Source organism: Leuresthes tenuis, unplaced genomic scaffold (genome assembly GCF_036924035.1).
Source record: "Leuresthes tenuis unplaced genomic scaffold, fLeuTen1.0.hap1 SCAF_20, whole genome shotgun sequence".
In the NCBI taxonomy this organism is placed as follows: Eukaryota; Metazoa; Chordata; class Actinopteri; order Atheriniformes; family Atherinopsidae; genus Leuresthes; species Leuresthes tenuis.
The window spans coordinates 8,587,675-8,601,464 of NW_027325374.1; the positions used below are offsets into that span (position 1 = coordinate 8,587,675).

Sequence of the window (13,790 nt, forward strand, 5' to 3'; positions counted from 1 at the left end):
CACAGATACACTCACACACACACAAATAAATAATAATTCAACCACTCACACCAAGCCTTTCTTTTTTTTCATTATTCATGGTAATGCCAGTTTTCTTTCTACCAAAATATTGGAAAACTTGTGCAGCCAATAAGAGAGTGTGTGTGCCTTTTGCTGGGAGAGTACTTGACTTTGTGTGTTCATCCCAGTTTGGGGAGAGAAGAGTGTAAATGATGTGTCTGGGAAACCTACATCGAGACGTCAACACGCACACACAGACACTGCTCCATCCATCCAGCTGGGTTTCTCTGAGATTTCTGGGAGATATGCAGCCCGGTTCATTGCCAGACAGACGGGTAATATATAGCCTCTGCTCCCGCCACACACACACACAAACAGACACGCTCACACACTCTAACAAATACATAACCACAGAACTTTCTACAGAACTAACAGAGCTGTCTGCATGTTCTCCACTCAGGTTTCAGTTGCACTTCGCTAATTTATTTTGGATGCTTCAACGACAAATTACGGAGCAAGCTGTGCTGGTGATCTTTGGTCTGGATGCCAAGGTGAGAAGGAAATAAGGAGATAAGGAAGTAAGAAAGAGAAAAATAAGACAGACATTCCATCACAGCCCCTGTGGAGCTGCAGCAGGGACGAATACACCAGCTGTGATTTCTAATCGCGAAGAAAGAGAGAGCAGCAAGGAGTTAGCAGGTATGCAAGGTTAATTCCCTCTTTATCCTCATACTTTTATTTTATCTGCTAGGAAGCAGACATGCTAGTTGTGTGCGGTGATGTACACTTGCTATATTTCATGGTGGCTGCATATGTAATTCGTGTGTGAACAGGAATGTGGCCTCAGAGAGATTTGCCCTGGCTTTTGATTTCCCTCTGCGCAGCAGCTGTGTGTGCAGGTACCACACATTTGCTCATGCGCACAAGGACTCACACCTGCATTCAAATTTATGCACCAGCACAACATCTCTAGACGCTCATCTCATTAGACAGACTTAAATTTAAATATATGACAGAACAAACACACTTGTCCCTCTTTTACAGGTGTGACAGGTGCAAAGGTCGACAATGTGACGTCAGAAATGTGTCGTCATCCGTGTGACGAGTTGATGGGTTTGATAACTGAGATCCACGGTCTGCGTATTGTGACTAGCAACCTGCTTGAAGATCTGGAAAGAGTAGTAAGACCCTCACATACATGCTCACAATAGTTGTGAAAGTATTCACATTCCTTACCTGAGTAAAAGTACCAATATCACAAAAGTAATCTGGTACAAGTGAAATTCTGGCTTGTTATTTTATTGTACATATAAATGAACACACTCCATAGAAGCAAATGTGCATTTCAGTGTTTTAAAGTGTTTTGTAGTATGGATTTTTCCCTTCCTTTTGATTTTCCATTGATATAGAGAGCACCATTCAGCCACATGACACTGACCTTTTTCTGAAGTACTGCAAACTGTCAGTGTCAATGAAAATAGAGAGAAAAAAGGAAGATTTGAACATTGCCAAGTGATGGAAAAATATCTTAACATTTTCACAAGTACATTTGAATTGGTGCCAGATTGCTGATATAGCAGCTATGTTTTTAAATATGAACAGAATATTTATGGTGAGCTGTTAGTTTTTGCAATTGTGACACTTTCACAAATGGCGTATTGTTCCAGTTGAGACAGCTACGTTTACAATCCAGTATGAATATATTCACATCCTTTGGAAACACAAAAGGGGAAATGTCCGAATGTTATCATTAGAGGTAACAACAAAGTATTAGGAATGCTAAAGAGCTGCTAAAGAGAAGATTTTTAGTTCAGACTAAGTTGAAACACTATCTATTTTTTTTTTCTTTTTTGGAGGGGGGGGGGCTCAAGCCCCAACACAAGTCTCAAAACCTCAGAAGATTTGAAACCAGTTATCACGGGTCATATGGGGACAGAATGTCTGCTTCTAGTGTGTTTAGAATTTCTTTAAATTCAATTCACTCTTAAGATTCACAGGATTCTGCAACTTATTCCAGGCAGAGGGAACGGCACACTTAAATGCTGTCTTTCCAAATTCAGTACGGACATTTGGGATAGATAACAGGGATAGGGTTTAAAGGGATGAAGACGATAAGTTCCAATACTTTATGTAGATATTTTTTAGGATATAAGTCTGTAGATAAGTCGGAACCAAACTGAGAATAGTTTTATAAATAAGTGTATGCCATGAATATGAAGTAGAAAAGAAACTCCAAATGCTAAATTTTTATATATTTTCTTTCCACTGGTTTAAGAGATGATGACATGTGAAATCAAAACTTTCTTAGAATACAAAAAACTTTGAAAATTGAAAAAATAAAACATAGTTAATGGTCTTAAAGTTTTAATGGAGACAAATGTGCTTTCTGAGTGTTTATACTGTCATGAGTAATTCAATTGTTGTCACTTGTATATTTAAGTAAAAGTAGGATTTTAAAGTTTAAGTTGAGGCAAAGCTTTCTCTAACTGTTTTGTACCAAAGTGCAGAAAAATGTTCGTAGTGACTTAATCTACTGAATATTTTCTCCACTACTCAACTGACTATGAGAAAAAAGTGAAAAAAACAATGACCAAAATAAATATTAATGTTCTGTCAGTGAATTGACTTATAGTTTCAGCTGTAATTATGCAAGTTGTTGTGTGGTTTATAAGAAGAAATAAGAAGAAAATGACTCGAGGAAATTAGAAGTTACTTCTTGAGTAAATATATTCACTTAGATCCTAAAGTTACATGCACTGCTATCTATTTTGAAATAAAAAGATAGCAAAATAAACAGGAAGTCTTTAGAAAATAAATAAACCAATGATTTTTATAAAAAGTTATTTCATGTGTTAATGTATATTAATTGTAATTTAAATGTTGTGTCAGATTAAAATATAAAGGCAAGTTTTACAGCTTTGCGCAACATTTCACTTTGTATGTGACCACATTTAATTCTTCTTGTGAGAAATTTGTTTGACAGAAGCAGCCACGAAAAAGCTCTTCTCTCTGAAAACAGAAGGGAAAAAAATTATTTTTTTACTGGCAGGAGACACTGTGGTTTGTGGTAAACACTGTGGTAGTTTAGGGAAAAACTAAGCCGAAAGAATACCATCAGTGTTAAAATGCTGGCTACCAAACAGCACCATACTTCCAGCCAACAAAAGTTCAGCAGGTCTCGTGTTAATACAGGGTATATCTCGATTGAGAATTAATAAAATCTCATTTCCTAATGATTTAAGTTTTTTGAAAGTGTTTTATGTTTGTGTCAGTCAAAGGAAAATGAGGAAATGCGGATATCTTTAGCTGAACTGAGCAACAGCAGCAGCAGAGATGGTGGAGACGGGAGCGAAAATGACCTTGACAGAGACAGAGACGGGGAAGTGTGGTGTGTGCAGGATGGACGAGTGTACGAGCAGGGGGAGGACTGGGAGGTTGACAGCTGCACCACTTGTGCTTGCCAGGTCAGTGTTGAACAAATCTCATGTCACAACGGTCTAAGACATTAAAGCATTGTTCAAGCGTCTGACAGCAGTTTTACCATCACCTGCATCAGTTTATGTAGATAGTAGATCTTCTACACTTGTGTCAAACATGACCTCTTTATATTTCTTTTATGGTAGACCAGAACAGTTTATTTTCATTTTCTCTCTAACATAAAGTATATGGATCTCTTTTGAAGACTTGACTAAAGACTCGGCTGACTTTCCATAACTCTGAAACTACATTAAAGGGGGCATATTGTAGAAAAATCTTGAAGGCATGCATTTGGGTGTCTGAAGTCACTACCAATACAAGCCTAGAATTTTGGTTTGGGTCCCCTACAACTGAAAACTTCTAGTGAAAAAGTTACTTAGTGAGCCCTAGAGATTTTTGAAGGAAACTCATGATTTTACAAGGTCATCCACCTATTTTCGCTTTGTTTCCACTTAGCTTCAACTTAAGATGATGCTTCATTTGCTGTACCTACAAATAGGGAAGTGGAAACAACTTTGCTCTTTGTTTTTGATTTGCTGTTAATAATCAAATATCATTATTTTTTATAATTAAATCAATGAAGAAATAAAATAGCTTATAATACTCTATCAACACTTTTTTTGATATTTTATGTCCTAACAAGGATATCTTTGTTGGTGGTATCTCTAATTCAGGTTATTTTATGATTTCACCAGTCAAATTTCCTATTTACTATCGAATGTAACATCATTACAGCACAGGTAACTGCCATTACAAAAACAAAAATGGGTCAAATATTGCACATATCAGCAACAGTTCTTAATGTTAGCCTCTTGAAAGTTTATGGAGCTGATATGTGATGGAGTTATAGTAATAATGGTGTTTATTAACCAGCCAGCAGTTGAATGTATGTCTCCTTTCAAGGGGTATATGCCCAATTCCTCCCTAAAAATTGAAATATATATATACATATCCTAACTTTTTTCACCAGCTCTAGGCTAGCTATACCAACCTTCTCATCTAAATCTGAACAAGAAAGCAACAGTAACAAGCACATTTTCTATTATATCAAAAATATTACTTTAAATTGTAGCTAGTTCGGTTTTACAAGTTTTACATGTAACCAATATGGTTTCATTTATTTCCAGACCTTCTATTTATATTTTACTCTTGCTTCACCCGTCTCCCTGAGTCTGTTTTTCTTTATAAAACATCATTAGTTTTGTCAAGAATGCGTTAAGGGAGCAGACTTATTACTGACAGCATTGCATTCCTCTGGCATCAAACAACACATCTGGATGAAATAACATGATGTTTTCACAATAACTAAATTTATCAACTCTGGCTTGTCTTATCCAGGATGGAAAGGTTGTGTGTCAGCAGGTGTCATGTCCCCCAGTATCCTGCATCAATCCGTCCTTTATCGATGGAAAATGCTGTCCTGTTTGTCTCGGTGAGAATGATTTAGAGTCAAAAATGTGTACCAGGATCAATGTCTCTCACAACAGCTACATATTTTTGTGTCTGTACATGAAGACAACAAAGATGGCTGGTCCCCATGGTCTGAGTGGACCCACTGCTCACTCACCTGTGGACGTGGAGGGCAGCAGCGGGGTCGATCCTGCAATGGCATAATGCCCGGCTGCTCTGGCCCCTCACTCCAAACCCGCAGCTGCACGCTGACAAAGTGTAACCGCAAGGGTAGGTCATCACTCTGCAAGTCTGCTCTCAAATGTTTTGATTTAATATCCTTTTAGGGATTGATGGAGCAAAATCCTGTCCAAGGAACCAAGGGGAATTTTTCTCAAAAAGCATTTTAGAGATTACAGCCATAACTGGAAACAGGCTGTTTTGTGCAATTAATGGATAAACAGCGTGGAACTATAGCAATAGTCTGTGTAAAAAACTTTTTCATGATTTTCATGCAATTTTCATGTGGTTGATGCATGTCTAGCGCGGGTTGACGGGAATTGGGGCCTTTGGTCTCCTTGGTCCGCATGCACAACTACATGTGGAGCAGGCGACATCACACGGGTCCGACTGTGCAACAACCCACCACCCCAGAAGGGGGGCAGAGGATGCACAGGCAGCACCAGGGAGACACAAGCCTGCAACAACACGCTCTGTCCCAGTCAGTACAAATGCCCATTTAACTTCCGTTGTCATGCTAAACTGGCTCACATGTAAATTATTTTTTGGTTTGTAGTTGCAGGAGGCTGGACAGCCTGGAGTGAATGGTCACAATGCTCTGAGTCGTGTGGTGGGGGCCTTATAAGTCGCCAGCGAGAATGTTTGAACCCCGTCCCTCAGAATGGCGGAAAGCCTTGTGCTGGGGATGCTGTGGACTATGAATCATGTAACAAAGAAGAATGTCCTTTAGGTAATTCAAATATGTGGTTGTATGTTTATATTTAGTGCTAGCAAAGACTAAACCTCACACCCAGGGATAAACTTTCATTCTTTTTTGTTGTAGGAAGTGTCTTTTTAAACAATAATGTGTTGAATAATATCCTGCTGTATTTCTGCTTTGATGCCATTTCTGAGGATTAGAATATAGTAGGAAAATAATAACCCTGGAATAATTTTGGTATCAATAATCCTATATTTGATTTATGTGTTGTGGTTAAGTGTAAAAGTCTATTGCCTTTCAATGCATCCTTTTATGTGTTTCAGATATGTGCTTCATTTCAAATCCATGTTTTCCTGGTGTGGTATGCACTTCATATAACGATGGAGAATGGGAATGCGGAAATTGTCCACAGGGTTTAAATGGGAATGGCACTCATTGTGAAGATGAGAATGAGGTAATCTATGAGGACAAGAGATCAGACCACAAAGAATCAGCTCAATAATGTCCTAATGTGATTGATCTGGGGTGTTTTGTCCCATTCGGCAAATTATCATAGATATTACTTAAATTTACTTTGAGTTTTTTTTATGTATAAAGGATTATCATGGTATACTTTGAGGACAGAAATGGTTACCAGATTATGTATCCTAAAAATCTTGGTGACCAAGACACTGACACTGACACACTGACAACCACTCCTTGCAGCAGATATCACAGCACCAGGGGACAATGAGGGCTCCTCTCGATCGTTATCCTGTTGTAGAAGCCATCCTCATTTTTTCTTTAGCACTTTTACAGAAACTGTGATGTTTGCTTCCACAGTTTGCTGGTACATTGCATCAATTCCACCATCAATCAGTGAAATACTACCAGTACAACTGGCTGCAACACAAGCCCAAAGCATGATTATTCCACCCAACAGTTGGAGAGGTGTTCATTTCATGAGACTGAATGCAGGTGTTCAGGAACAGCACACAACAACTCTGCTAAATGTTGCATCATGCTGATGTTTTGATTATTTTTTTTAGTGATCTTTCTAGCTATATCTCAGACAGTTTTCTAGTCTTCTTGACCTTAATCTAGCCTTAACTGTTCCTGTTAAGTACCATTTCTTAATCAAAGTACAAACGGAAGATACAGATGCCTGAAAAACGTTGTCTTGAAGCCTTCTTCTGCATTGTGGGCATAGCGTTATCTAAATGTTCAGAGCTCTTGGAAGCTACTTAGAGAGGCTCATGGCTGCTGACCTTTAGAACAAGGTTTGAGTAGTCTGAGTATTTGTACAGCTTTGAAATTAGCTTTCGTAACAATGGCCATGTAGAAGCCTTAATTCTAACAAGCTCATTAAGGCCTGAGACCTTGGTAAAAGTTATCTGAGAGCTCAAGTCTCTTGGGGTACTAAAACTTCTTTTATTTTAATTCAAAAACTTTATATCTTCCTCAGAATGTTGGCAATAATCTTTAACTTTATGTCATTTTGACTTTAGAGATCAGTTTGGCTTTAACTCACTTAACTTTTCACAGTATGACATACATGATACAGCTGACATACTCTGGGGCACTTTACATGGGTTGTTGATAGTCTCAGTGGACCCTTTTAAGCAAATTTTACGAAGCTACGGTTGGTCAATTGCATATTTAACTGCACCTGAAGACTTGTTGCTCACCAATGCAGAAGAAATCTGATCATGACAAAAATTTAATTTTGTTCATGTTTGATATGCTGAACTTCCATCTTCAGTGTGAAGTGGAGAGTGTCTGTGTTTCAAAGTGCATAAACACAGACCCTGGATTCTACTGCCTGCCTTGTCCTCCCCGCTACAAAGGCAACCAGCCGTACGGCCTGGGAATTCAACAAGCCCTGAATACCAGGCAGGCAGGTGTTTTCCTCTTTGAATAAACATTTTCAGCACACTTTCTTCGCTGTAAACAACATTCACAAACAATGGTGACTTTTGGATCAAATAATTTTCTGGTTGTAGGTGTGTGAACCGTACAATCCTTGCAAAGACAACACTCACACCTGCCACAGGTATGCTGAGTGTATATACCTTGGCCTGGCGTCTGAGGTCTTGTACAAGTGTGTCTGTGCTGTCGGGTTCGCTGGTGATGGCTTCCTGTGTGGTGAAGACTCTGATCTGGACGGATGGCCAGACGAAGAATTGCCCTGCAAGAAGAATGCCACCTTTCATTGTCAAAAGGTACAAAAAACAAACAAATGGGGTACAAAAAGAAACAAAATGCATCTGAGTTGTGATCCAATTGGACGTGATTCAGTTAAACTGAGTTGTGTTTGGCTGCAGGACAACTGCCCTATGATGCCAAACTCTGGACAGGAAGACCTGGACAAAGATGGACAGGGAGATGCCTGTGATCCTGATGATGACAATGACAACATCATAGATGACAGGGTGAGACTAGATAAATAAGTCTGAATTTACTGTGACTGAAAACGTCTGTATATTCACACCACTATGTGTGTGAGGGCATCTGAATGCATTTGTCTGGCACAGGACAACTGCCCACTGGTATACAACCCTCGGCAGTTTGACTCTGACAGGGACGAGGTCGGGGACAGCTGTGACAACTGTCCGTTTGAAAGCAACACACTGCAGATAGATACAGATGACAATGGAGAGGGTGATGCCTGCAGCATCGACATTGATGGAGATGGTAGGATTATTTGTTTTGACTACTTCATATTTTGTGGAGGAACTTGAAAAGTCACTGAACCGATGGAGTGTTCTTTGGTTTAAAGATTTTGGTTGCACTATAGTCCATTGAAAACAGTGCAGTGGTGGTGGATCATAAAGCTTTTTTTTTACATCTATAATGGAGAAATAAGATATGGGTTTAAATTTGAGTAAGATGTTCAAGTTCACAAAAGTTGCAAGGCTGTTTGAAATGTCAATAAAAGCAGAGAACAATTGTTCTTGAATTATTTAAAAGACTATATTCAATCAAAAATAATAGACAACTTACCACCCATATGTTGTTGGTAGATCTTAAAACTAACCAGGTTTATTGATAGCAGGCCAGTGACATGATTGGTATAGAAAAATAAGAAGAATGCCACGAATGTTGACAGTTTCAGAAGTAAAGATAGGGAAGGGGTTAATCTCTATGTGAAAGGTTCTGTGTGCAGATAGTTAATCAATCAAACAATAATGTTTTTCAGGGTCAAACTATGAAGAATTTGGATATGTCATCTCTGTATATGATATCATCAAAATATCAAAAGCTTTGGAGAATGTGGAGCCCTCTTTGGACAAGAGTTTATTCAAGATAGGGTGAAGTAGGAGAAAGTCTTTTGGTTATTCAGGAATTTCTTTTTATTATATTTAGGAAACTATAAAAAAAAATTGCTGCCATCAAGACAACAATTTATGACAGGCTTAGTCTATTTCATAAAGATTATGCCAAGCCACATTCGGCACTACCAACATGGCTCTGAAGTAAAGGATTCCAGGTGCCTGAATGGTCTGTTTGCAATCCAGACCTGTCAGCCGCTTAAAATATTTGGTGCAGTATGAAAGGAAACAAAGAAGGCCCTAAACTGGTGAGATGCAGAAATCCTACAGTAAGTTTATTCAAAGTGAACAGTATTAGAGCTAATATTACTGCTAAAAGGACACCTTTATTAGCCATCTGGGGACTTGTTCAGATGTCACTTGCAGTCTACCAGAGAAACATGGTTATACATAAACCAGCTGTAACAGAAAACTCCCAGCGAACGTATTTTTCAGCAGCAAGACAAGTTGCAGTAGTTAAATGTCATAATGAACACTATAAAGTGGAATCAGGATCGATTTGTAGCATAAGAATGTAGCTGTACAGCAATTTAAAAAACTCAAACAAACTTTTACCCCAACACAAGTTGGATTTATATTGGTTGGTGTGTCTTGTTAAAATGTGTCACACAAAAAGCCATTTATCTGCTGTGTTTCCCTCTTTTCTTTCAGAGGAACTGAATGAACGTGACAACTGTCCTTTTGTGTACAACACTGACCAAAGGGACACAGACCTGGATGGTGTTGGAGACCAGTGTGACAACTGTCCTCTCCTGCACAACCCGCTGCAGGTTCCTGAAAAAACACACATAAACGAAATCTGTCACAATAATTTAAAGCATGGAGACATGAAACTTAACATAAAGGATGTACAAATGTTGGACGTGTGTATCTCTGTGTGTGCTTGCAGCTGGACTCTGACAGTGACCTGGTGGGGGATATGTGCGACAGCAACGAGGACATTGATGAAGACGGCCTTCAGAACTCTCTAGACAACTGCCCCTACATTGCCAATAGCAATCAGGCAGACCATGACAAGGATGGAAAGGGAGATGCTTGCGACCACGACGATGATAATGATGGTATCCCTGATGACCGGGACAACTGCAGGCTGGTTCCCAACAGGGACCAGCTGGACTCGGATGGTCAGTGTTGTCTCTGTTCCAACAAGCATGTGCTATAAAAAGGAAAAACAAAGAAAGAAAAATTCCATCTCTAAGGGTGGCTAAGGCAAATACTATCCAAATCAAATTAAATACGAGAGTATCTCTGATCATATGATACTGATATGACCATAAACCGAATCATTTGCTATCATGGAAAAAATGCTTTTTAAATTAATTCCAAATGGATTTTACAGACATGCAGGAAAATCTTGTGAGTCCTGTATCTTTCCATTAGCTCAGGTCATGTTGAGGTTGAACATCAACATAAACACTCTATGGCTCTCCCTTGTGTAATTCATCAAACTAGAATGATTGTTTAAGCTATCCACCATCAATTAAGACATTATTATTCTATGATCCTGTCCTTTTGATCTCCAGCTTTTGCCACAAAACAAACCAATACACAAAGTCAAATGTGCTCTATTTCTCAGGCGACGGCAGCGGAGACGCATGCTTTAATGACTTTGACAACGACAGTATTCCAGATGCGCTGGATCCTTGTCCATTGAACCAGGATATTGGGGCCACAGATTTCAGGAAGTATCAGGGGGTTTTGTTGGACCCTAATGGCACCACGCAGTCTGACCCCCTGTGGATGATCAGGAGTCAGGGGACAGAGCTGCTGCAGAAAGCAAACTCAGACCCTGGAATTGCTTTAGGTAAGAAAAAATAAGTTATAAGAATAACAAAGACGATCAGTTAAATAAACTAATATCACTTTGTTTCTACAGGATTTGACAAATTCAGCTCTGTAGACTTCAGCGTGACATTTTATGTAAATACCAACCGAGATGATGATTATGCTGGTATTGTGTTTGCCTACCAGTCCAGTCGACGTTTCTATGTTGTCATGTGGAAACAGGTGAGGACTGAATGCAGACTTTAACACTGAGAAGCAGACCTGTTATGTTAACTACTCTTTAAAACCTTGAATCTAGAGTACAGCTGTTGAACTCCTTCAAATATCATCTTGACCATAATCTCTTTCATATTCCTCTTGTAAGTTGTTTTAAATCACAGCTCTCTCTGGCAAAATATGAAAGCACATAGCATAAAAACACTTGACCTTTCAGGCACTTCATCTTGAGTGATGTGACACCTGTCGACCAGCTTTATGTTCAATAAATCAACTTAACCCTCACTCTCCACTTCAGTCTGTTTTGCTTTCTCTGAGAGTAGGTGTCTCAAGCTTACTGGGAGAAAAGGCCGTCCAAAGCGTTTGCCACTGCAGGACTCTCACTCAAACTAGTCAACTCTAACACAGGACCAGGAGAGTATCTCCGCAATGCTCTGTGGCACACTGGAAACACCAGACACCAGGTAAGAGAAGACAACCTAATTTATCTTTGAAACTTGCCTTTGTTTTAGCAGGAAATTTCTTATTTGACGTTAGACAGACCATCATTTGGTGGACTGTTAGATAAAAATCAAGCATACTGTCGTTTCACAATGTGTGTGTGTCTGTTTCAGGTTAGAACATTGTGGCATGACCCCAATAAAATTGGCTGGAAGGACTACACTGCCTATCGCATGCACCTTATTCATCGACCCAAGACTGGGTTCATCAGGTACAGTGCTTATTATAATTCACTCTCTTTGTTGAACCTATTTCTCAACCTGTCATATTTACTTACATAGTTACATACATGTTCTTCTCACTTATAGCCTTAAAAGCAAAGCAAAACAAAAGCATCCCCATGCAGACAGTTTATCTTCTGTGGTTTTTGTGAAAATGACAACAACATCATCAGAACCAAAGTCAGATTTTCATCCTGACAAATAGACTCTGAGAACAAAGCTGTTTTGGGCCTTGACCAGATGTTCAAATTTAAAAAAAAAAAACAGTCTTTTGTTTGAAGATACAATCAATGGTCATGGTGCATTCTGGGTACTCAATGACTGCACTTTAGAGTGATTGCACAAAGGGTGCACTTACTGGATGTGGCTCCTGCTCTTTGATTGTGAAGATTAGACACTTGTTGATATTTTTTCCATAGTCGCTCCAAGTTTTCAATTTTCTCTTTAAACACATCATATCACTTTGAACCTATTAGCCAGGAATAAATGGTTAATTTTGACATGATTAAAAACATAGTGGGTGATATGCATTTATGACTGAATGCAGTGGGAATTACTTTCCCTAATTAGCACCTGTATTGTGCTCCCACGGCAGGGTGGTGGTGCACGAGGGCAGGGAGATTCTGGCCGACTCGGGGGCAGTGTATGACCACACCCTGGCTGGAGGAAGACTGGGACTATTTGTCTTCTCTCAGGAACATGTTCTCTTCTCAGACCTCAGACATGAGTGCAGAGGTAAGAACATTGGCTTTCGCTGCTCATTGGTCATGGAAAATGTTCTCTGAGCAAAATATGAACTGATTGTTGTGAGTGCTAAAAATCTTTAGATTGTTAAAGAATGTGTATGTGTAAGATTTAATAGAGGTAAGACTGGGTGATTGTGCAGCATGTGGCAGATTTTTTAAAGGAGAAAGAAAACAGGTAAATTTATCTAATCTTTGCTCTTCTTTTTAAATATTGGATAATGATAAACTTTGTTTGATACATCAGGTCGTTTCCATTAAACCACCTTAAAAGTTAAAAAATCTTCTTGGTGAAACCCTAATATCTTTCAGACGTTTTCTGAAATGTTTCTTTATGATTATAGCTTGTACATTTCTAATGAATTTGTAAAACTATAACTGCATCTCTTACATTCAGGTAGTGGAATATTCCTTTGTAATATGGAGCACAAAATAGAAATATTCAACCAAAGTAAAAGTACAATACCAAAACTGAATATTCTCTGCAAATGGTACTAATAATGATGACCATGTTTATGATCTGTTTTTCTTTTTCATTGTCAGACAACTGAATTATTTCCTTGGGATATTGAGGATGCTCTTCAACACGCCATGGGAGATCTAGATTAAATACAGAAATTCTTAAAGCAATTCAGAGAGACAGTGATAACGGAGAAGAAGCATCAAACCCAGGCCTTCATCTTTTCATCACTATCAATTAGTGACCATCATCTATCTATCTGTCAGCTTTTTATGCACCGGTATCGATTCCAGGCTGTCTCATTCGCTGTATATTACCTCTCTGGCACCATGTCTAATGACACTTTTTGTTGCTTTTCATTTGCGCCTTCCTAATGGATGTAAATAATTATTTATTGCGAGATGCCAGATATGACAAAGAGCGAGAGAGAAATTAAAATGATGATGGAGTGTCTTGAGCAGATGTCTGGTAGTAACTTATCAATAAATAGCGTTTTATAACCAACTGCTTCTTTTTTCTTTGTCTGGTAAAGCCAGAGCTCACAAGATTAGAGACGCGATCTCCACCGCCCTCTGGTGGCGAACCTAAGAAATACAAAAGGCAAGTGGGAGAAATGGCGATTTTTTTTGGTTGTTTTTTTCTGCAAAGTCGGTGGTGGGAAATGTATTTCAAATCTTTGAACAAAGTAACAGTAGTATTAACACCCAATCAAAATATTATATATAGGCAAGTGTTCAGATATTTACT

General features: G+C 38.8%; 1 protein-coding gene across 1 annotated transcript; it reads left to right on the forward strand.

Moving 5' to 3' along the window:
- Window positions 1-831: 831 nt before the first annotated feature.
- Window positions 832-13,547, forward strand: LOC140278126 (thrombospondin-2-like). Its single transcript, XM_072373062.1, has 20 exons — window positions 832-899; window positions 1,045-1,181; window positions 3,273-3,464; window positions 4,816-4,909; window positions 4,993-5,157; window positions 5,411-5,587; window positions 5,663-5,836; window positions 6,130-6,260; window positions 7,548-7,682; window positions 7,789-8,007; window positions 8,110-8,217; window positions 8,320-8,479; window positions 9,769-9,887; window positions 10,007-10,241; window positions 10,694-10,921; window positions 10,994-11,124; window positions 11,442-11,582; window positions 11,733-11,830; window positions 12,436-12,575; window positions 13,127-13,547. The coding sequence occupies exons 1-20, from the start codon at window positions 836-838 to the stop codon at window positions 13,132-13,134; spliced, it is 2,856 nt and encodes a 951-aa protein (XP_072229163.1). The 5' UTR covers window positions 832-835; the 3' UTR covers window positions 13,135-13,547.
- Window positions 13,548-13,790: the final 243 nt, after the last annotated feature.

Bases quoted from the DNA above. Each gene is read 5' to 3' on its own strand.
- LOC140278126 (XM_072373062.1), top strand. From the start codon at position 836: ATGTGGCCTCAGAGAGATTTGCCCTGGCTTTTGATTTCCCTCTGCGCA. The intron at 1,182-3,272 runs GTAAGACCCTCA...TGTTTGTGTCAG, and splicing joins TTGAAGATCTGGAAAGAGTA to TCAAAGGAAAATGAGGAAAT. The intron at 8,480-9,768 runs GTAGGATTATTT...CTTTTCTTTCAG, and splicing joins CATCGACATTGATGGAGATG to AGGAACTGAATGAACGTGAC.